Source organism: Oryza brachyantha, chromosome 3 (assembly GCF_000231095.2).
Source record: "Oryza brachyantha chromosome 3, ObraRS2, whole genome shotgun sequence".
NCBI classification, from domain to species: Eukaryota; Viridiplantae; Streptophyta; class Magnoliopsida; order Poales; family Poaceae; genus Oryza; species Oryza brachyantha.
The window spans coordinates 4,046,190-4,070,581 of record NC_023165.2 but is presented as its reverse complement, the minus strand read 5'-3'; the positions used below and the strand labels follow the sequence as shown (position 1 = coordinate 4,070,581).

The 24,392-nt window shown below is 41.6% G+C and overlaps 3 protein-coding genes across 3 annotated transcripts; 2 read left to right on the top strand and 1 right to left on the bottom strand.

The window, feature by feature from the left end:
* Positions 1–2,586: 2,586 nt before the first annotated feature.
* LOC102712345 (non-specific lipid transfer protein GPI-anchored 11-like) lies at positions 2,587–4,380 on the top strand. Its single transcript, XM_040521903.1, has 3 exons — positions 2,587–3,348; positions 3,664–3,696; positions 3,838–4,380. The coding sequence occupies exons 1-3, from the start codon at positions 2,958–2,960 to the stop codon at positions 4,041–4,043; spliced, it is 630 nt and encodes a 209-aa protein (XP_040377837.1). The 5' UTR covers positions 2,587–2,957; the 3' UTR covers positions 4,044–4,380.
* Positions 4,381–4,659: 279 nt separating this feature from the next.
* On the bottom strand, positions 4,660–9,335 carry LOC102712068 (probable protein phosphatase 2C BIPP2C1). The gene is made up of 9 exons (XM_015835407.2): positions 9,197–9,335; positions 8,245–9,074; positions 7,683–7,744; positions 7,407–7,476; positions 6,793–6,880; positions 5,579–5,748; positions 5,345–5,488; positions 5,125–5,253; positions 4,660–5,010 (listed from the first exon to the last, which is right to left on the bottom strand). Exons 1-9 carry the CDS (start codon positions 9,318–9,320, stop codon positions 4,843–4,845), a joined length of 1,785 nt encoding a protein of 594 aa, XP_015690893.2. The 5' UTR covers positions 9,321–9,335; the 3' UTR covers positions 4,660–4,842.
* An 8,952-nt stretch (positions 9,336–18,287) lies between these two features.
* LOC102720961 (NADH dehydrogenase [ubiquinone] 1 alpha subcomplex subunit 13-B-like) lies at positions 18,288–20,822 on the top strand. The gene is made up of 3 exons (XM_006649477.3): positions 18,288–18,670; positions 20,169–20,240; positions 20,328–20,822. Exons 1-3 carry the CDS (start codon positions 18,456–18,458, stop codon positions 20,467–20,469), a joined length of 429 nt encoding a protein of 142 aa, XP_006649540.1. The 5' UTR covers positions 18,288–18,455; the 3' UTR covers positions 20,470–20,822.
* Positions 20,823–24,392: the final 3,570 nt, after the last annotated feature.

Genomic DNA, 24,392 nt, shown 5'->3' with positions numbered 1-24,392 from the left:
GTTAAGCAAACCATGTAGGCAACTAAATGCAGAATGTACCGAGTGTTTAGTGCCTGACGCGGTATGGCATATAGGCTTCCGTCGTTTCGTTTTTTTAGATGAATAAGGCAAAAAATAATTTGTAGGTAAAATTTTTATATATTATTATAATAAATCAAAAATTAAAAGTAAAATATGTGAAATAAGCCACGATAAAAAATTATAAAATTTAAATTTAAATTTTAAATTTTAGCTTATAAGAAAGATGAGGCTATAGTTGCGAACTTCTTAACAAAATGTAAGATGCGCACAGGCCGCGCGCAAAGGCTCACGAAGCAGCCTATGAGTCCTGACGCGTTTTAGCAAAACACTCTCTCTGCATATATTTGGGCTTAAAATGGAAAGCCCAGCTAGCACGAGGTCAGAAATCTATCCAAAATGTGGAATTAACGTTATGTGGTAAAAAGAAAAGATCACCTGAGAGCTAAGTGGAAAAAAAACAAGAGCACAGATAACAACGCGTTAGCGTGCAGTGGGATCACGCAGGATCAGGATCAACTGCAGTAGGTAGTGTGACTGAAACTTATACCGTTGGATTCAAACTCAATGGCTAAAATTCATTATTTTACTGTAGCATGTACAATACCCCTCTGTCCCAATGTATTTGACGTTCTCCGTCTCCTCCCTTGTCCTAGAAAGGATGACCTGTGATTTCCAAGTACCGAGCAAACCAACGTGTGTGAGAAACTCTGCTGCGTGTAGACCCAAGCTGCTGTGTGTGTGGGCCTATCTGTCCCCCTCTCTCTCGGGTCTGCCATTTCACAGATGAAATAACGTTGATGCTGGAATGATCGGGGGCAAATTTGTAATATTCACTGAGCTTATTTTACCTTTACCATCCCAAGGGAGTACTATACAGTAGTTTTGTCACCGTAGCTCACGATCGACCAATCATCATAACATCTGCAGTAGCTTAACGTGCCGTCCGTGTTGGCACTGCACGTGACCCAATCCGATCACGCGAACAATCTCGTAGTAGACCGGGGTCGGCCTGCTTAGGTTTCCCTTTGGCATGCTCTTCTCCTCTTCGTGGTGAAGCCTGATGCTGAATTCTGGATTTGCTTATCGGTGTGCTCGGCTGCTTCCCGGTCCTTTCAGTTTGCCGACCCGATTTAGTATTTTGTTTTTTGGCAGTTATGTATGACTGCTCTTCTCTCTAGTAGTAGTAGATAATATGGATTAATCTTTTGCTCAATGTGGGAAATAGTCTCACCAAGAACATGGAAAGTGCATCCAGCAAGAGCAAGTGAGCAACGCTTACTGCGTGATTTGTTGGTGAATGTCTGAAAGTGACGCAGGCAATTCGACGAGGCAGCGTAAGCAGCCACTCCACCCAGCCGCATCTGGCGTGCACCGCCTTTGGGTCCCGGCCATGGCCAGGAAATGTCTCTGGATTCCACTGCTCGTGCCATCATGCGCGCTTTCCTTTTCTCCCATGCAAAAAATAATAATAAAGAAACAACAGCCCTCCACGACATCATTGCTGTCATTGTTTTTTTTTTCAAAATAAATATAGGTGAAACAACTTATGAAGGCCTTTTCTTAAATTTTTTCCAAAAACATCACATCGAATATTTGACACTTCAATGAAACATTAAATATACATAAACATTAAAACTAATTACATATTTATGGAGGAAAACGTGAGACGAATCTTTTGAGCCTAATTAGTACATGATTAGCTATAAGTGCTACATAGTGCTACAGTAACCAACATGTGCTAATGATGGTTTAATTAGACTCAAAAGATTTGTCTCGCGGTTTTCAGGTGGAATTTGAAATTCGTTTTTTTATTCGTGTCCGAAAATCTCTTCCCTGATCAAACATTTGACGTGACCCTTTTGCTAAAAAATTTTGGCAACTAAACAAGGCCTAATTATTAAAATATAACTATGAGTAAAATTTTATATAAGCATTCTTACTTATCTAAGATTTTTTTAAGTTTCACCAGGGATACTTTATCTAAGATGCTACTTATCTAAGAATTAAGAATGAAAGTTGAAAAATAAACTATATTAAAAAATCTTTAAATCAATATCAAATTTAAGTTTTAGCTTATAAACATGACCATAAGGAAAAAAAATGAGAAGTGCCTCAACAATATCTGTGCAAACGACTGTCCAGTCACGACGCATTATACTAATAGTACTTAGGGGTGTTAATGGACCAAGACCCTGGATTCTTTTCTAACCCTATATAATTCTTAAAATTTTTAGCTCAAACTCTATATAATTTTATTTTCAACCTATTTTAAATCCAACCCTTAAATTTTATAAGAAGGTTGGATCCATTAAACTACTCGTTTACATGGTCAGCGTACTTTCACAATTAACAAGACCCGTTTTCTGCAGCGGAATAAACCGATTAGAAAACACAGCAATGGGAAAGGAGAGGACCAGGCGAGTCAATCAGTAGCCGATCCCCTTTTTTTTGGAAAGCTCGATCGGTAGACTCACCCCCACATTCCCACTCCCACAAGCTCCTCGCCGGCCTCATCATTCCAGGCGCACTGCTGCTGCAACCGCACGCCGCCACTTCGCTTGTTTATACTAATATACACTCGCCTTCACCGGCTCATCGCCGGTGCAACCACCGATCGCCGCCACTAGCTAGCGGCTACGAGATGTGCCACGATTTCCTTTCTCAAATTTTTTTCAATCAATTGTCCCATGCCGCGCGCGCGTGCGATCCTCCACTAGCTTCGCATAGTGGCAGCTCGCCATTTTCTTAGACTTCGCTAGCTCGGATGTGTGCGGTTTTGTCGGTGAGGCCACCGTGTAACGCAGCCCCAGACTCCCACTAGCGAGAGTGCAGTTTTCCGGTGGTGCCCAGTTCATCGATCGCCTCATAAACCCATCCAACCTCTACAAGAGTTCTCGCTTAGCAAGCACAGGTTATAGTTACGAGTTAGCACTTGCATGCACCGGCCGGCATCAAGAATGGCAGGAGCTGGTAGGACTAGGAGCGTGGCGGCCATGGCGGCATGGTCGTCGCTGCTGCTGCTTCTCTCGGCGGCCGCCGTAGACGGCGGCAGCGCCGACGCGGGGGCGCCGGCGCCGGCGGCGGACTGCACGGACGCGCTGCTGAGCCTGGCCGGGTGCCTGAGCTACGTGCAGGAGGGGAGCACGGTGGTGAGGCCCGACCCGACGTGCTGCTCGGGGCTGAAGGACGTGGTGAAGAAGGAGGTGGCCTGCCTCTGCCAGGCGTTCCAGGGCAGCCAGAACTTCGGCGTCACGCTCAACATGACCAAGGCGCTGCAGCTGCCCGCCGCGTGCAAGGTCAAGACGCCGCCGTTCAGCAAGTGCCACCGTAAGTTTTCTGCTCACTGTGTGATGTTTTTTAATCTGTTCTTAGAAAATTCATTCTCATCATTTCACTTTTGTTTATGCATGTATGACAGAATTTTTACTCTTAAATTTAGGGTTGATTTTAAGATTTTCTCGTGAAGTTTATTTTCCAACATTCACTTTTATATAACTAAGAATAAATATATAAAAGTCTTTTCATCTGCAAATAGTCATTTGACATTTTTTTTATAAAAGACCCAAACAATCACGCTTACTTCGCTGTTTCTTCTGCAAATGCGTGTGGGATTCTGACGATGTCGTTCGTGGGCTGTCGCAGTTTCTGTTCCAGGCGTGACTGGTGGTGCTCCAGGTACGTTAATTGCCCGATTCCCAGTTTCCCACATCGATATTGGTTTAGATTTCTGCATAAAATTGGTCATGATTTGCATGTCGTAAAAAGAAGAAGGCGTCCCATTCGTTTGTTAATTAACTGGGAGTACTTCCGTTGCAGCTCCCGCTCCGTTCTTCGGGGGTTTGTCGCCGTCGACGCCTTCGGCATCACCTGCTGCGACAGGAAGCGACGACTCCGCCGCCGTGCGAGCTCCGGCCCCGTCGACGTCGGCTGCTGCTGTCGGGTCCAAGGGGTCAGCAGGGCTCGCCTTGCTCTCCGCCGCAGTGATCGCCGCCGCCGCGACTCTGCTTGCTCACCGTGCCTAGCTAGCTAGTTAGGCCTGCACGTAGTACGTACGCGCGAGTCCGTCGTTGCAGGCTTGCGGCTGTTGACTTCGTGTTGCGTGTGCTGATGTACCGAGACGTATCTTGTGAGAGATTTCCCTTCCTTTTTACTACACACTTAAAAACAGTCATTGTTTACGTTCATGAAAAAATTTCGCTAGTATGCACAAATCATCTTTTGAGTTGCAGTGGTGCACCGATCGATAAGCTTTTAACTAGAAACTTTACTGAGCCCATCGACAGGTTGGGCCGTATCGGCTTGCTTTATTTCCGAGACCAAGATTTATCTGGACCTTACCCAAGTCCGTGCCATGACTGCCATCTCCCTCCCTCCATGTAAGGTAGTCCCAAACAAACAAAACTAGCACCATCTTTTACTTCTGCATATGCTTATACAACAAAATCTAAATGTTTAAGCTTAACCGAGTTAATTTTTAAAAAAGTACATCAAAGTTGATTTTTTTGCTTTGATTTTTTTAAAACAGAATTTTTATATAAAAATTTTTATTCACAAATTATTTTTCGTTTGCAAATATGCCGTCACCCCTGACCTGAACCGTAGTCCCACAAACTCGGCACCTTCAACAGTAGCATACCACAACTTGCTAGCTACAGCGGCCATGGCCTATGAGGAATTTACATCAACTTATCGTATGTACACGAGAGGCTGTGGGCTCTTGAAGCATGTAGCTTGCTCATGGACATTCGCCAGCAAAAGCAGCTCTGGCAAAATATAGGAGCTGCATTCACTTAAGCACACACACAAAAAAGGCTTAATAGGTTAAACTTCAGATTTCCGAACAACGGATACAACAACTGTTACATCATCCAGCTTGCCCCCAGAGTAACCCAGATACCCAACTGCAAGAGCCGCGTCAGAGAAGGGGCTTCTACAGGTTGCCGATCTGCCCACTTCCTTTGCCCTAGCAACCAGGAACTCCGCAATCTCCTGTTACGTTATGGAAAATGATCATGTCAGGACACTTCTGGGCAACAGTTATATATGAGATGGGTGAGTCTTCTCTATTATTTCCAGAAGAAAAGAGTTCATTTAGGATCTAACCGCAGGCTTGAGGCTGGCTTCCAATGATTTGGAGATGACGGCTGCTATTTCTTCCTCATAGACATTGTCAAAAAGGCCATCTGTTGCTGTTACAATGGCATCTCCTTCTTGTAGATCGATTGTGTATTTCTGACAGACAAATCAATATAAGTTATGTTCATATGAACTTTTATACGAGGAAATCAATAACAGGAGCAAGGATGAGTAAGTTCTATGGCACCTGTACAAGTTTGAAAGGATCATCACCCTTCTCAATTTGCAAGGGAAAATTGAAGCCATAAGTCATTGGCTTTGATTTTTTATATATTTCTCCGTTTCTTATCACCAAGAATCCAGAATCTCCTATGTTACATGCATGAAGGACCTGTCATACCAACGAGTTCACAATTAATCACCATTCACCAATAAGGCAAGTCAAAATAAATAGGCAGGCCAAGACATCTTACGGACATACCTGACCATCAAAATGAGCAACCAAAACAGTGGAAGAGCCAGGAGATCGTGCTTCATCTGCAGCCTTAGCAAGAACATCCTCAGGTCTCATCCCTGGAGCACCTTGACTCTCCATAACAACTTTCTTACAACCATCCATTAGTTCTCTGGCATATAGCCCTGCATTGATTCCTGAGGACAGAAGTCAAATAAACAAATATAAGTGGAGTACTAGAGAAGTCGCAAATATAAGTAGTCATATTCAAAAGGATAGCAAGAATGGTGAGAAATGAAATCAACAGTTAATGTGAAATTAGATGGAGATAGAAATATATTGTCCATAATTCTCTTCAAATCCTCCAATACCCAATAACAAGCTAGCTGACAGACTGGAGTGTCTTTAATAGAGAACATTTGACATAGGGGCTTATCCTAGGTGACTGAATTCCAGTAAAACACTCTTGTGAGTTGAAAGATAGTAGCAAATCATATTTTGCTGTATAAAACGATACTAGTAGTACCAGACTGAAATTCAGTCTAGTGCCTCACTTACTTAGACTCCTTAGTTTCTCAGTCTCCACATAATTTTCCTCTTCTCCTTTCTGCTGGAGAGCAAGGTTTGTGACATTTGGAACAAATAACTGGACTATGGCATATTTACCATGATTTAGTGCTATATCATGTCTATTACCTATTCTCCTCAAATTTTGTTTTGATTTAGATGTTAAGATGTCGAGCAACACGTTACATGTTACCATCAGTAGAATGACGATTTAAGAATCACAGGTAAGCAAACAACATAAACATGATGAGTAAGTATGATATAGAGTGTGATGTTGAAAACTATATTAGTCCCATTGCTCATTTGTCGTTGCCTTAAACATCAGAAAAAAAAAAAAGGAATGCAACCATCATTGTTTAGGTTGATAGTCACTGTCTGTCTCCATCGAATGTGATCTTGAATTCCCATTTTACCAGGAATTCCTATAAGTTATTTGTGACTTTTGGAGTCTTACAGTAGTAATCGAAAATAGGCACATCGTTTACAGCTATGAGCCTAACCCATAAAATCACCCAAAATTCAAAGTTTATTTGTTGGGCAAATATTCTGGTCCCCCCCCCCCCCCCCCCCCCGGCCTTTAGTATTAGTTGCCAAAAAAAACTCAGGAGTTTAACACATCCGCAACAACGAGGTTACACGACAAACAATAGTTGAGAAAAGAAAGATTGGTTTACCTTCAAATGACCATTGGCCAACTCCATCTGCCACACCAAACCAACCATTACAAGCTATAAAATAAGCATCTTCACCACCTGTCAGCACCTGGAAGATGATGCAGATGACATTGTCAAAACAATCGAAGAAAATGCGACTTTATCTCAATGCTAATGCAATTTATCATGCTAAAACAAATACAAATGGATGGTAACTACTTCAGGTATAAAACCAGATGCTGGAAAGTGCAGAAAATAGTTCAACCAGTCAAAGTACATGGGATATTTGGGCTAAATGCTAATGAACATATTAGTTTCAACAACTGTATGGATAGGGTTATTATTACCTTTGTACTTTCACATAAAGCCATAAAGGGAACTGAACAAGCGGTAGAAGGCTATAACCGTGCAAGTTTCACCATAAGGTTATGTTAATGTGTGCGTTATCTTGTAAAGTATTTGGAAATAGTGAACTTTATCAGCATTAAGTAAGCTTATTTCATCTCTCTCTATATAAAAAAACATCCATTCAAGTGGACAACGAAGATAGTTGTATCATCATTCTGAAGTGCATTTTGTATTCGAAGGACATAATGAACATATTTCACATAAAAGGGTCAGAGAAACCATATTACCTTAGAAGGGTGAGGTAACATTGCTGCACCTGAAGACACTATAAGTGTTGGTAGGCCTACTGAAGACATCCTGCATATGAATTAAGCATAAAAAAATGAATATGCTATCTTTTGAAGCTCTGCACGTTAAAGGAAAAATGATATTGAAAACCAACTTTAAAAGAGAACAAATTACACCAGAGACCTTCTCAATAAGTTTATATGTATGAAAACGGATCAAGCTATGAGTCAATACTTTAAACTGTAAAATGCTAAAAGCAGTAGAGATAGTAATACCTGTCAGACCTCTTCACCTCTAAACTCTTGTTTCCCCTGGCTACTTCACAGATTGATTGTTCCTACAAAAAGAGGAAGAACAAACATCTGAGCAGAAGAAATTAACATTATCATAGTATATTTATATGACAGCAAACGCTAGTATATATACAAATTACAGTTATTTTTCAAAAGTTAATATGTGCCATGAAGTTACTGCGGCTGTAAATTTCTCCTAACAGGGTAGCCTCCAAATTATGCATTGATATCACTTGAGATATGTATGTCTTGAGTTAGTCGAACAAGTCTTACAGAAAAAGCATAGCCTTTACTTAGATATATGACCATATCAAGAAAGGATAACCAAAGAACTAACAAGAGACCAGTATGAGGTGTACAAAACGCAGAGCGCTGAAAAAAACATATCACTGAAAGAAGAAAATGACTACCTAAGATGAGATGTCTAATTATCAGACACTACAAACTGCAAGGCAATGTTACAAATCCACAGCATCAACTTACCGATATTAAGCATAGCCACGTTCACAACTATCTAGGTTATGAGTTTGCAGACAAGAAATACCTTGTGTGGGTTATGCACTCCATATCCCGTGTCTTGTTCTTCTATACTTGAACTGCTCGACTCGGTCTCCACGTCAGTGTCAGAATCCTGCGCGGTTGAGCTGTCTGAAGCCTCAGAGTCATCCAAATTCGTCTCCATCCTGTCCACACCTTCCTTAACCCGCATAACAGAGCCAACTGATGCCACACACGGCTCGAGAGCTGTTTCCGTCCGGTCCACACCTTCTTCAGACAAGACACCAGTCATCTTTGAGATCTTCTCGGCGCCCCCTCCATCAACACTCGACACCAATTCCCCTTCGGCAAGGCCATTTCGATCATCCAAGCCACGTTCCATCTCAACACCGACCTCAGAACTTACATTCCAATTAGATGCCTCTGCAACACCGGGCATGACATCTTGTTCACATCCTCGGGTACCGCGGGCCTCTAGCAGGGACCGCTCCATGAGAGAGGAGCCACCAATATCCCCACAAGTATCCAAATTTGAACTGAGCACTGACGGTGACACCTCAACTGGTGAAATCTCATTGATTGCACCAGCTTCATCGGAACCTGAAGTACCAAGATGCAACTGCTGCTCATGGACTCCGACCGCCGGAGCCCCTAATCTCACATCCAGGGCACCCTGGTCAGCCAATTTGAGCTCAGCGCCATCTTCAGAACACAAAACAGCGGCATCATCCGCGTCAAGGCCACCGACATCTTCCGGCGCCTCTCCACTCACCGCCGGGCGCTCGGAACCAGACAAACTCATCCTCGGCGTCTCTGCCGCAACAGCGCCGGTGTCCTCAAAACACGAACCTCCAGCCACCTGATCGATATTATCCCCTGCACCCAAACCAAACCAGACCAGACCGAAATCAAATCGATATATACGAAAAAAAAAAACGAAGGAAAGCAAAACCACCGCTAATAGTATGAATCCGCCGATCGGAAGGAAGAGGTATTACCTTTAGGGGAGCAGAGCTCGGTGGCGCCGCCGGAAGCAGCGGTCGCGCGGGGCGGCGCGACCTCAGCTTGCCGGGACCAGACGACCCCGCCGCCGCCGGCGGCGACGGGCGCCTCCTTCTCCATGGCTGGCTTCGTGGCGCGAAAAGGGGGGGGGGGCTAGCACTCGACTCTGGAAATCGAAGGCTTGGGCCGATGAATCGATGAGACAGCAACAAGCGAGCGAGCTAGGGATCGCGCAGAGGCGAGGGGAATGGAGGTGGGAGGGGACGATGGAGGGGGAGGGAGGGAGGGAAAGCTTAATGGGGGGTGGCGGGATGGATCGGTGGGGGACGAGACGAGGCTTGCGTCGGAGGTTTTGAGGTGTTGGCTGCGCCGCGGCTTCCGCTGCTCGGCGGCCGGACGGCGTCGTTTTTCTAGGGAAGCTCGTCTCGTCTCGTCGTCTTTGGGCCTCTTGGCGGTGTGGTGGGGTTTTCCACGCAGTATTTTCCTTTTTCTCCCTTTTTTTCGTGCGTGCCGTTCTGATCCTCGTCGCTTTAGGACAAAGGGCCTCCCGGAAGTTTGTATTTGGCGCGTTGGGGCTGCCCCCTTGGTTGGTGGGTTTCCATGTGTAGACCGGACCGGACTGACCGCAGGGTGCTTCTCGGTTGTTTTTGTTGTTTTCCTTTTATTACTTGAGTTCTAACGAGTGTATCCTTAAAAAAATTTATTAAATAATATTTTTTAGCAAAGTAATTTTACTAAATCACCAGGCAAAATTTTTTCAAAACTGAACATTTTTGCTATGCCAGTGCTGGTGGCATGGCAAAACAACGTTGCCACGTAGCCTGGGCGGCGTAGCAGTCTTGCCACGCCACCGACAATAGCGTGGCAAGCCATTTCGCTACGTCAATGTTAGTGGTGTGACCAAAAAATTCATGCGGTGAAAATATTTTTCCTGGAGGTTTAGTAATAAAATTATTTGTTAAAAATGTTTAAAAAATAAAAAACTACGCATCCTTCTTGGTCATTTTTAAACTTCTCCGTAAGAATTATCATGATTTTTATGGTTATTTTACAAAACAATTTTTGTGGTGTTGTGAGTGGTTTTACATGCTGGTTTTTTTATCATATGCTAATGTTCATGAGTTTTAAAATACTCGAAACGATGTAATGGATTAATTTTGCTGTGAGATGACTTGTAGCTATTGTCACTCTACATTACAGATTGGTTTTTTTAAGTATATTGTATTACTTAGGACAACATGCTGATTTTTAAGGGCATCTTTCAACGGATGTGTAATAGGAATCAAAATCAGAAATATTTCAGGAATGAACATTTAACAGGATGGTATTTCATTTTTCTTTTGTTATAATCTCCCTAACCACCATTGCTTATATATAAATTTATTTTTTTAAGCCGTCTGTACTTTTAGTCAGTCCAAATAAAAGGACACTATCTAATACATATTATTTGAAAAAAAAACATTGAGAGACTTATGTTGACTAGCTGTAAGAATTTAACATGTCCAAGTGCACTTTCTGGTGTTTTTTCTATCCATTTTGAGGTTCCAATTTTAAAACACAACCAAAATCAGATTTAAACAAGACGTCGTTACTCGTGAGCACACCGTGGGAGGCAGGGGCAGGCGCCTAACTCCAATACACAAGCTTCCCGTGGGGAAAACTGCAAAATAATAAGAGGGGCCGTTGATCAGTCTTCGCTAGTTTCGGTTCTGTGGATAATTTTGTGGATTAACATCAGAACCGGCTATACTCCGGTAGGGTCGCCACATGGGTTCGCCCGTGCCCCCGTAGTACCAGCTTCCGTAACCGATCAGCAGTCAATCCACACCCTCCACGTTTCGTCCTCGCCTCCAACGTGTCACCGCCATCCCAGCTAAATAGCTTATGCCTTATAATTTTAAAATTTTTAAAATTTCAATTTTAAAACTAAACTAAAGCTTATGCCTTATAGGCCAAAATTTAAATTTTAAGCTTAAATTTAAAGTTGATTTGGGAGTACTTTATCAAATTTTATTTTTCAGTCTTGGCTTCTAGATCGAAGATCACTCAGAAGACATATATAAAAAAATTTTATTACGAATTATTATTTATTTGTAAATATATTGTTTGATTTTTTTTCTTCATAAAATAAACAAACAACCACCCCTATGTTTCTATATTTAAAAAAATTGTCCAAGTCACCCCAACTAGGCAACTAGTATAACAGAACCTAACACCACCATGCCAAGAGAAGTGGACATGTCAGCGTTGCTGTGCGACGCTTGTTAGAATAGCATGAGATTTAAAGCTAGAGAACGTTGTTATATGTAGTTTGACGTATTTGTTTTATCGACGTACAACTAAAATGACAAAACAACACACTACATACAACATTTTCAAAAGATGTCTAAATTAATCTCTAAAAGTAAACTTTGGAAATTATGCTAGAATATATACATTTTCAATAGGTTCCTAAATTTATTTTTTAATATTTATACATGTCTAAAATTAACTCTCTCGTATTCAAATATAGGATTCCAGTGAGTCAAGAGTATTACCATTTTTATGGAAGATGGTCCAGCACGTGAGAGACCATATAACTTTGAGGGCTGCAATATGACCTTCTCGACGAACAAACAGACAAACAGACAGGGTTGATAGTTACCTCATGTTTATACTTATAATCTAAAATTTAAATTTTAAAATTTTAATTTGAAATTGATTTTAGAAGGAATTTTACCGAAGTTTATTTTCCAGACTTGGCTTTTATATTACTAAAAATATATATATATAAATTTTATTTATAAATTATTTTTTGTTTGTAAATATGTTATTTTGTGCCAAACAATCGTCCCAAGTATATATAGCAATTCCCAAAAGTAAAATGAAAGGGTTCTGTTTTAAAATTAATAAATAAATAAGTTCAAATTAACGATTAAAATTCGCTAACGGGAGGATGCGCCTAGCCCACCTGACAGAGCACGGCCGCGTTGCGTAAACTCGCGGAGGGCACCCCGCGACCTACCCACCGGGCTGCAAGTGGGTCGCCGACGAGTGGATCCGATCGCCACGGCTGCGTGATTAGCGAGACAGGGAGGCCTATCTGTTTCTCCTCCGGATAAGGCCCCCCCTAATTATTGGAAATTAACATATTTTCGAGTCCATGGATGGATTGATTAACGCAAAAATCATGATGAGTGTGTTTTTAAATTTTATTCGCCGTGTGTATGGTCTGTATGGTAGGATACCATATCATCTGCTGCGGTATTAAATACCGGGAGGGATTGATCTGCACTCTTCTCTGCTTGATGGATACGTCCCAGGCAATCATTGATGAGCTCTGGTTGCTTCCCTTTTCGACGATGAATTCGCAATTCTTTCAGCTCAGCTAATTTACCTTATTGTTGGCTACTCACACTCACCTACTGCTCTCTGTTCATCTAATTAATCGGTATCTTAGTAGATATTGAAATGAAAGATTCAACATGGCCAATGGCCATAAGTCTATGAGGTAGGTTTGCTGAATCTGAAATATCATAGCAATATCTTCTTCGATGGTACCGTTCGAAGAAGGCAAGTACAGTGATTAAGCAACACAGAATTTTGGATGAAGGGATGAACACAGGATTGGATATTGCAACCTGTTAGGTCGGATATAGATTTCGCTAGGGCAAGCTGAGAAAGACAAGCTAGCGACTAGAGTAGGAAAAGGCTTGTCTCTGAAAGAGAATTATCAATCCTGAATTTGGTTTCCGAGAGGCATGACAGGCCTCATCGCGAACCTCACCTTCCTGTCAAAATCAAGGAGAGGATCAGAACCACACGAAAGATTTTCCATTTTCGCGTCGATCGGTTCGTGCACGCGGCGAGCTGAAAGTTTTCTTCCCAGCAAGAAGCAGCTTCTGGAACAGCCTGCTCAGCTCCATTTCTTGGCCATACCGTAGCAATCGTCAGAAAAAAAAAATTCAGAATCAGCTGCGCGAAATGCAACAAGATGTTCTTTTTCTAAACAACGTGTGATGCAAACCATGGAATCTGCAGCGCTAAACGTCATGCCATGTATGAGTTGTGTGATCAATGCAGATGGATAGTACCAGTATTAGGTTGCCGTCGTTGCATCAATCTAGTTGCTACGATCGATTTGATGATATGATCGATTTGATGAGAGTGGCAATGGACGGATAACGTAAAAGATTCTGCTGCAAGTTGTGTGTGGTACAGATTGCAGATGAGGGATAGGATGGCCGGACCTGCTTTCACTGTTCCATGATGTTGCCGACTTAATTCCGTCTTCAGGCAGCTTTGATTCCGCAGCATGCGGCTCCAGGTGCGCAAACCATCCTGACCACTGCCTCCCACTGACGATCGACTGGCGATTCTTCTTCTTCTTCTTCTACTGAAAGGTGACAAAACCTGCATTGCTCCACTCACAGATTCCCTGCCCACTGGTGTCCAATGAGATCGTTGTTTGTTGCAAACCTGCAAAGAATACTCCTCGTTCGTCTCTCGGAAGATCCACGTACAGTTCGATCACATGTCCATGTGATTGGTATACACTGTCCTGGAGCTCAAAGTTTTTTTAATGGTGACTTTACGTATAGCTGAAATTTTATATATTTCTTTCTTAACTAGCTCGGATCTGGGCTTGACTATCTACGCGCGCGGCGCGCCCGTTGCTTTGGCGTGGGAAAGATGCCTTTGTTCTGTGAAAATTCTGGTGGCAGGAACAAGAACTTGTGACGGCCGCTGCTTTTTATCTTGGTTGCAAGTTGCAGGAATATTTGGTTTAATCTCAAAGTTTGTTCGCCTGTACGTCTGATAAAATACAGTTTACTGGAGAACGGAGTAGAGCTTCTGTTGATCGGTTTGGAAGGGAGAAGCAAAATGCAAAGCTGAAAACGTTGATCAGACTAAACTTCCATCCAAAAATGCAGTATTGTTTGGTCTCGTGCTGTATTTCTACGAATTGAATTTGAATCTGGTCACCTGGGAGGCTGGGAGAACAACATAGGCAAGAAGCTTCTGAATAGGGACTGTGCCTCCATTGACCAAAGGCAGCGAAAGGAAAGGTCTAAAACTACTCTGAAAATTGACGTGCAAAGATAATTCAGTGCCAGCTTAACCACGACTTTTGGATGGATGGTTTCTTCACATGTCGGTGGCCGGCACGAGACGATGAATTCCGACATCCTGTCTCTTGTGATGCCACCGGGCGGCCACCACAGTGAAGCAGGATAATACTAGACTGAACTGTTACTGGCTTGAGATCAAAGGCAGAAGATCCTAGTTGGCCTGTCCTAATATAATCATGACAGCGTTTTGTTTTCTTGCATCCGATTCCTTACTCCAATGTTTGATCATGAGTCTCGGCTTTCCCTTATCTTTTCCTAACCACCCAAGGAAGCAGTAAAAGAGTGCAAGTATGTAATCGATGGCCCAGCACGGTACTCATCGTGAGGTTTTGCCATGCATGGCACGAGACCGGAATCAAACATGTCGGCGTCTCTCTTGTGTGCAGATGCCTCCTGCCCAATATCTGGGGCAGATCTAGGAGCAGAAGCATCAATGCCTCATCTGAATCGAATTCTCTGCGATTGTCATGCTACCTCCGGATTTGAACTTTTTTTGCGAAACAAATTATGAAAATGACGTGATTTAAAATTTTATTTTAAAAATACACCGTTTTTGCTCTGTGCTACCCTAAAAGCACGGAGGTCCTTCATCTCTGCACGCTAAAGGAGATTGGTATTTGGTGCCAAGGTATTAGACCTCCTGGATGAGCCATACTTAATCAGCAAGGTTTGGTCGAGCCTCGTTATGAGCAAAGACGAAGGACATCCTTGCCTTCAGGGGTGACGCGGAGAAAAAAAAAATCTACTTTTGATATAAGTTTTGGAACCGATTTATTTTCATAATTACTTCTCAAAATGGATCAAATAGCATAACTTGTAACTTTTTGTTCGTTATTCAGATTACTCTTAGATGTTTTTTTCTAGTTTTTTTTCATGCACGCTCCCTGAGCGAGTAAACGGTATATTTTTTCATAATGTTTTTATATAAAAGTTTATCATCGTATATTTCTAAAATATTTCTTTTACCTTTATAACAACTAATTTCATCATTTATACAATTTAGTAACTATAAGAAAAATAAACCACCCACTATCATTTTACTGGAAAAGAACTCAGCACATGTGCCCGCGGCACAAAGCTGAAGCTGCCGCGGTGCCAGTGCCTCTGCCGGTGCAGGTGCACGCGCCGCAAAACGCAGAGATCGCGTGCAATTCCGTAGAGGCAGCTCGCACACCGACAGGCCTCGTCGCGTCGCGCGGTTAACCCAGGCGCATCGTCGCGTGACCCGGTGACAACCTAACTGCTAGCTACTCCTCCTCGTCTCCTCGACAAGTAATAATGGCGTCTCTCCCCCATCCTCTCCTGTCCGTGTCCGGTATCTTGTGAAAATCTTACAAGCGCGGCGTCCTGGTCGACCGAGGGTTACCGCGACGTGGCCAGGCCACTCGGTTAGCCAACGATTTCCAACCTGTAACCTCAAATCTCACACAGCTGCGACGTGGAAGCCATCGAGTCACGCCGTCACGCGCAAGCGCAAGCACATCAACGTGCCAACGCGAGACGCGACGGCGAGGCCCAGATTTTTAAATTTTTTTGATAAATATTATTTTTTTATGAAAAATCGTAAAATTGAGTCTATCGGTAGAAAATCGCTAAACTAATGGTCAGTCAAACACCGACAGAATGACTGGGGACTAATCAAACGTCCGAAGAGTGAACGGTACCTGTCGACAGGGCCTTCATTCGACAGGCTGCTTGTCGTCGTACCCAAGATCGACATGACAGCGTAATCCATTTTTATTTGTGAAAAGCATTGACAAGAATGCATGTCTCCAAAGGCCCTATCGAACTCTACAGGTCCCTTCCCAATTTTGTTTGTTTGTATATTTATTCTTGTTTTTTAAGTAATATGTAAAATATTATTGTGGTATTTATTTATTTGTTTGTATATTTGTAGAATATTAATGTAGATCTATAGTATTATTTATTTATTGCATATTTTAATAATATGTAAAATATTATTGTAGTATTAATTATTTGTTGGTATAGTTGAATATTCAAAAATATTATTGAAGATATTTAATTGCATTTATTTATTTATTTACAAATTTAATTTTGTCTTTCAAAAATTCACAAAACTAGCCTCCTCCCGTCCTCCAGAGGGCAGAATGATGACGTGGCGGAGGGCGCTGTGGTAGGCGAAGTGGTCCACAAACAAGGAAGGGAAGCTGCGGGTGGGCGAATATTATGCTATTTTGGATAAATATTATTAAAATCACAAAACTGTATATTTATCCATAAAAAGAATAATATTCGTCCACCCGCAGCTTCCCTTCCTCGTTTATGGACCACTTCGCCTACCGCAGCGCCGTCAGCCACATCATCATTCCGCCCCTGGGAGGACGGGAGGAGGCTAGTTTTGTGAATTTTTGAAACGCAAAATTAATTTTGTAAATAATTAAATAAATACAATTAAATATCCTCAATAATATTTTACAAATATTCAACTGCACCAACAAATAATTAATACTACAATAATATTTTACATATTGTTAAAATATGCAACAAATAAATAATACTACAGATCTACATTAATATTTTAAAAATATGAATAACAAATATACAAACAAATAAATAAGTACTAGAATATTATTTTACATATTACTAAAAAGGAAGAATAAATATACAAACAAAAAAATTAGGAAGGGACCTGTAGAGGTCGACAGGGCCTTCTGAGACATGCATTCTTATTAATGCTTTTCACACAGGAAAATGGATTACAGAATTCCGCTGCCCTGTCGATTTTCGGTACGACGACAAGCATGCTTGTCGAACGTCATTCGTTCGACATGTAGATTGTCGCCCTTCGGATGTTCGATTAGTCCCCTGTCGTTCTACCGGTGTTCGACTGGCCACTAGTTTAGCGATTTCCCGCGGACTGACTCCTTTTATGATTTTTCACAAAAAGAATAATATTTATCCAAAAAATTCCAGATTTTTCCATGGACCAAAGCGCAAGGCTGTCGTGAGCTCGTCGGGGTGATTGTTTGAACGAAGTATTTACATAAGAAAAATAATTTATAAATAAAATTTTATATGATGATATAAAAGTTAAGACTGAAAAATAAATTTTGGTGAGAAAACACTAAAATCAACTATAAATTTAAGATTAAAAATTTAAATTTTGACTTATAAAGCAGAATGGAAAAAATGAGGATGGATGCGAGACCACACGAAAGGTTTTTAGGTGATGAATAAGTTCACTAGAGGTCACAGTTTAACGTCGAGTCTGTAAGAAATCACTTAATCCCAAAACCAGAAATATATACCATTAAATTAATACAAAACGTTCAAAGAAGGTCTCATGGTAGTATCAATTCTATTTTTATCTGGTTCACTGACGTAACGGACAATGGACTCCCTTTATCAACACGCAACAACCTAACAAGAGAAATAACTCCGTGTATTAATGCCTCAACGGTGCACTGACATGTAGAGTCCACCGTCCGCCACGTCAGTGAAACTGGCAAAAAAAGAGTCGATACTGCCATGAGACATTTATTTAATGGTTTGTGTGAGTTTAGAAGTATCTATTTCTGATATTAGGCTCAAGGGATCTCATGCAGACTCAGCGTTAAGTCGAGGAACTCTAGCAAACTTAGGCCGCGTTCGTTTGGAGGCACAGAAAACGTAACAATAGATTAGTATATGATTAATTAATTATTAATTATTAAAAAATATAAAATATATTAATATGATTTTTTAAAATAACTTTCCTATAAAAATTTATTATAAAAAATATATCATTTAACAGTTCGAGAAGTGTGCACGTGGAAAACGAGAGAGATAAGTTAACTTATAGGGAAGAGGGCGGCCTTACTCTTGTAGGCAAACTGGCAGAGGTGAGGTCATAGTTGGGCCGGTAATTTATGGAGGCCCATTAACACGCCGGCCTGTAAAGTGGTCGGCCTGTATGAACATTTACGAAATGCACCCTGGGGTGGAACGAAATGGCGACCCACTCTTCTCAGCTGTGTCGATGCGACTCCCCGTGGTTGGCTGCCCCTCAATTCCTCGCATCGCCGCCCGCTAACCCTAGCGATAGCAGCGCTCCCGACCCGCCCGATCTCTCGCCGGAGCTCTAGATCTGCGGGTCGTCGGCCCTCGTCGCCGGTGGTGGTGAGGCCTCCGGATCGGTGCGGAGATGACGGAGGCGTGGGTGCGGAACAAGCCGGGGATGGCGAGCGTCAAGGACATGCCGGTGCTGCAGGACGGGCCGCCGCCGGGCGGCTTCGCGCCCGTGCGCTACGCGCGCCGGATCCCCACCAAGGGACCCAGCGCCGTCGCCATCTTCCTCACCGCCTTCGGCGCCTTCGCCTGGGGCATGTACCAGGTCGGCCAGGGGAACAAGGTCCGCCGGTAAGTACGCCTTGCACATCTATATAAGCTGCATTAGTTCACCGTCTCGATTCAGCCGCGAACTCCATTGTCATGGGACACCAGCCGAAAACCAAGCGTTCCGGAGCTGTTTTCTGTTATCTATTGCCATGCATTGGTTTGTTTCTCTTACTTCGAATAAATTGTTTGGTCTGAGAAAATCCTTCTACACGAAGTACAATGCGGATGGAAATGCCACATACAAAGAATTTAGTACGAACTAGAGTTGCAATAGGTCTCTCACACTCCGAATCAGTGGCAGATGCAGAAAATGATGTCATTGGGGTTACTCTTCAAATATAGCAGTGCCAAGGAATGTTTAGAAGAACAATTTTCCATTTCTGATGTGTATTGGTGGTGGAATTAGCAAGAAGTCATTGGGAGTCATCTTACATGCTAGCTTTGCCCCTGCCCAATGAATTAAATTGCTGCATTATCTTTAAAAAACTGTTAAAATTATATACTATTCATAACCCTATCTAATTAGTTAATTTGAAGTAAACCTGATTCTTGCCGCCCTTCCTTAACTGTCTGTATTAATCCACAATCAAGTAGCCACTTGAGACCAATTGGAGTCCTATGTGTAATTCAAGATTAGGAATCTAGTGAACTCTGCACAACAGTTTGTTTAGAATATGAGTTTCCTTAGTTAGCATAGGTATAGTCTTGTACTTAGACTATCTTAGACATCTGGCTGCTACTATTCATGTCTGTATTACAATTCTAGAGGCGAAAGTGAATTTAACCCCTTTGTTGATGTGAGATCTTCCACATATTTATGGTAATTTTATCTGTTCTTATACTTTATGAAACCAAGTCAGTAGTTCTGGCATGGATTATAGGATTTTTATGGCCTGCACTTCACTATCAAGTACTCCCTCCGTTCTATATTATAAGACTTTTTGGGTTTGCCTAGATTCGTCCATATATCAATGTATATGTTTTGTATATGTGTCTAGATTCATTAGCACACGTATGAATTTAGACAAGACCAAAAAGTCTTATAATGTGGAACAGAGAGAATATATAATTTCAGGAAAAAATAATAAATATGACAGTGTGGATGAACTATAACTTTTTGTCATCGCTGACCTAGCTATATGCAAATTTGATTGCAGTGGCAATGGTATAATTTGAGTTTTGTTCTTGTTTTTATCTAATTGAGTGTCCCTGAGATATTTATTAAGTTACAGTATAACTTTTGACTGCTTAGATTAATTGTTAAAGTAATCCTTAATGGTTCAGCACTTCATGATATCATCCTCTCTTGAATATGAACAGTTTTTGTTTAATGAATATTAGCATTAAAACACATGTCTTGCTTCATACCTGATTTTATGCTTACAGCTCTGATGAGCAGATTGCCAAACAGTGCTGTTTACATCCCCCAGCCTCCTAGTTGATGATGAAATCAGTTGATCATGTTCATGTCATTTTCATGTCTTATAGACTGTGATGTTTCTTTTTTTCTTTTTTGTAGCGCACTCAAAGAAGAGAAAATTGCTGCTCGCACCGCTTTAGTGCCAATTCTCCAAGCTGAAGAAGACGACAGGTACAGCTCTACAATTAATGTCATAATGTATACTTTTTACCTTGGCATCTACAATTTCATCTAACACATAAGATCCATGATACTTAGATTTGTAAGAGAGTGGAAGAAGTCTCTTGAGAGAGAGGCAATAGTTATGAAAGATGTCCCCGGATGGAAGGTAGGCCAAAGTGTGTATAATTCTGGGAAATGGATGCCTCCTGCCACCGGCGAGCTTCGTCGTGAGGATTGATAAGAGCCAAGAGGTTGCCGCAGTCTATCAAAAGATATCATCATGTCTTCTGGGCATGAATAAGGCTTTTGAACCATGACACTCCAAAAATTTGCTACGAGCAACTCACTTTTAAAGCACTCGCTGTGCATTTCTCGTGTTGATGAAATCTAGTTGGCTAATAATTGGGCATATCAAACAGACATTTGTTTCTACATGAACTATGTGCTCTTGTGTGGATGGAACTACATTTGTCGTTTCATCTGTTTTACCTTGATATTTCTACCTCAGTGTAAAACATTTCGACTGTATTCATGTTTTTTTACAGTAGTAACATACCCATCCATTGCAACGGGTCAGGATGGGCTTCACGATCCTTATGACTAGACAGTGCAACGGATCTATTCCAGTAGAGATGGGCTTCACGATCGGACGATCCTCTTGACTTGGATGGCAGGAAGTTTCTCTCGGTTTTTTCTCATGACTACTAGCGATTAAGGAAAGAGAACCTATGGACCGGGCTGGGTAGGAACACGGAGATTGCTTTGAGAAATTCCTTTATACGGCCTGACAGCACCGTTGCTTGGGCCTCATTGGATGGCCCTCTGAAGAAAATACGCAGAAACGGGTATTAACAAAAAAAAAGTAATCATAGTTGAAAGTTTTACATTTGAGTTTTTAGCGGTTTAAACGCCAGTACTTACTACGGTGAGAAAAAAATACATCAACCATCCTAAAATTAAACTTGAAAAGTTAAATTATAGTTGCGGCACATACATGTTAGGGAAAAGATGTGTGGAGCCTACGTGAATGTCCCGGTAGAATTGGAAGAAGAGCCGCCGCGCAGCGGGCCGAAGAATAACCGACCGAGATCACCTCCCCCGCGCCTCCGGTCAAGTTTGCTTGTCGAACTCTCCCATCCGCGGCGCGCAGGGGAGGCCGTGTCGACAGAATCACAGCCGAAAATGAGAGAGATGGCGTTCCTGCCTAGGCTCCCATTGTCCCTCTGCGTCTGGGCGTCTGGACTCTGGCGCGCCGTTGAGTCGAGGGAGGCGTTGACTCGCCGCCGCGCAGCGCTCCTCAGCAAGGCCACGCCGATTCCTAACCTTTTTGCACGGCGGGCTAGCTGCACAGCACGCAGCTTCTGTTGCCTCCGTGACCTGTGGCGTGGTAGGGGGACGAGCCGATCACCCACCCAACATTTACTGCATGCCACTGTAAAAGTCACAGGCAGCAAGCAGCTAGCACAGGAGGATCCCAAGACAAGTTTGCAGATGCATGTTGGCCGGCGTGGCGATGACCCGAGTTGGAGCCGTCGATTACCTGAGGTGAGGTCCATGGCCTGGCCCTGGCTGGCCGCCATGGATGGCAATTTTGCAACTGAAAGGAAGCGATAAAAGAAGTGAAGGCGCCGTCTGGTCTGGCCATGAGCCGAGTGCTGGACTGACAGGAGCTGCCTGTAATACAGACAGACAGGCCCTGTTCAGTTCTCATAATTTTTTTCCTCGAAAACATCACATTAAATCTTTGGACATCTAAATAGAGCATTGAACATAGATGAAACAAAAAACTAATTGTACAGTTATGTGAGAAATTGTAAAACGAATCTTTTGAGCCTAATTAGTCCATAATTAGTTATAGGTGCTACAGTCATCCACATGCGCTAATGACTAATTAATTAGGCTCAAAAGATTCGTCTCGCGGCTTCTAAGTGAGCTATGAAATTCGTTTTTTCGTTTGTATCCGAAAACCCTCTCCAGATCAAACGTTTGATATGATACCAAAAATTTTCAATTTAGGCCCCGTTTAGTTTCTAATTTTTTTTCTCAAAAACATCACATCGAATTTTTGATATCTCAATGAAACATTAAATATATATAAACATTAAAACTAATTACACAGTTATGGAGAACATAGTGAGACGAATCTTTTGGGTCTAATTAGGACATGATTAGCCATAAGTGCTACAGTAAACAACATGTGCTAATGACGGATTAATTAGACTCAAAAGATCCGTCTCGTGGTTTTCAGGCGAAATCTGAAATTTGTTTTGTAATTAGACTAAGATGGTGTTTGGATTCAGAGACTTTTTTTTAAAGTCCCTTGTCGCATCGAATGTTTGGACGTTAATTAGGAGTATTAAATATAGACTGATAACAAAACTAATTGCATAAATAAAGACTATTTCATTAGACAAATTTTTAAACCTAATTAAGCCACGATTAGCAAATGTTTACTGAAGCATTACATTCGCTAATCATGGACTAATTAGGTTTAATAGATTCGTCTCGTGAAGTAGTCTAGAGTATGAGATGTGTTTTATTAATAGTCTATATTTAATACTTCTAATTATTGTCTAAACATTCGATGTGGTAGTGACTTAAAAAAAGTCATATAGTATCCAAACAGGGTTTAAGTTTAATATTTCAAATGTGTGTTTAAAGTTTTGATGTGATGTTTTTGTAAAAAAAAAATTAACAGAGGCCTCGTTCAGTTCCCAATTTTTTTTCCAAAAATATCACATCAAATTTTTGGACATCTAAATAAAGTATTAAACATAGATGAACAAAAAACTAATTGCACAGTTATAGAATAAATCTTGAGACGAATCTTTTGAACCTAATTAACCCATAATTAGCCATAAGTGCTACAGTAACGAACATGTGCTAATGATGGATTAATTAGGCTCAAAAGATTCGTCTTGCAGTTTCTAGCCTAGCCATGAAATTCGTTTTTTTTATTCGTGTCCGAAAACTCATTTTAACATCCGGTTAAACATTTGACGTGGCTATTCTTCTAAAAATTTTCTGAATATAAACATCACCTAAACACCCCACGTTTACTGCGGCACATTTATTGACCTGACGAGACGTCCTGGCTTCTCGTGTGGATCTCTGCTGCCCTCTGCCATGCATCCATCGATCGATCCTGCCCGGGCCTGGCTGGCTTCTTCCTCTGGCCCGTGTGGCCTGCTGCTTCTGAAACGCTTCCACAGTCGAGTACAGTATCGTGTAGCTGTGGCATGAGAAATGGCTGCAGCAGAAAAGACGTCACTGAGCTTATTGTTCAGATTAAAAGCTACCAGCAGCCCCACATTTTGGCCTTGTTTAGTTTTCAAAAAAAATTTCTCCAAAAACAACCCATCGAATTTTTAAGACATTTAAATGAAACATTAAATATAGATGAACCAAAAAACTAATTGCACAGTTATAGAAGAAATCGCGAGACGAATTTTTTAGACTAATTAAGCCATGATTAGCCATAAGTGCTACAGTACAAATATGTGCTAATGACGGCATAATTATGCTTAAAAGATTCGTCTCGTAGTTTCTTGGTGGAATTTGTAATTTGTTTTTTCATTTGTGTCCAAAAACCCCTTCCGACATCTGGTCAAACGTCTGATGTAACAATTGTTGTAAAATTTTTGCTGGGTCTTCTGCTTCTATACTGCATTAGGTGATGTTTAGATGGAGAGAACTTTTGGAAGAAGTGTCATATCAAATGTTTGACCGGATGTCGGAAGGGGTTTTCGGACACGAATAAAAAAACGAATTTCACAGCTAGCCTAGAAACCGTGAGACAAATCTTTTGAGCCTAATTAATCCGTCATTAACATATGTTGGTTACTGTTGCACTTATGGCTAATCATGGGCTAATTAGGTTCAAAAGATTTGTCTCAAGATTTTTTCCATAACCGTGCAATTAGTTTTTTATTTATCTATATTTAATACTTTATTTAGATGTCTAAAAATTCGATAAGATGTTTTTTAAAAAAATTGGGAACTAAACAAGGACTTAGTAGCAATACTCCACATTAATAGTGTTACAGCTGGGCGGCAAGGTCCAAAAACATGCGTCCAAGATGGCCGAGAGGCACTGCTCCGAACCAACGACAGCCCCATGCTGCAATGCTGTTTCAGGATTCAGCCTTTTACGTACCATTT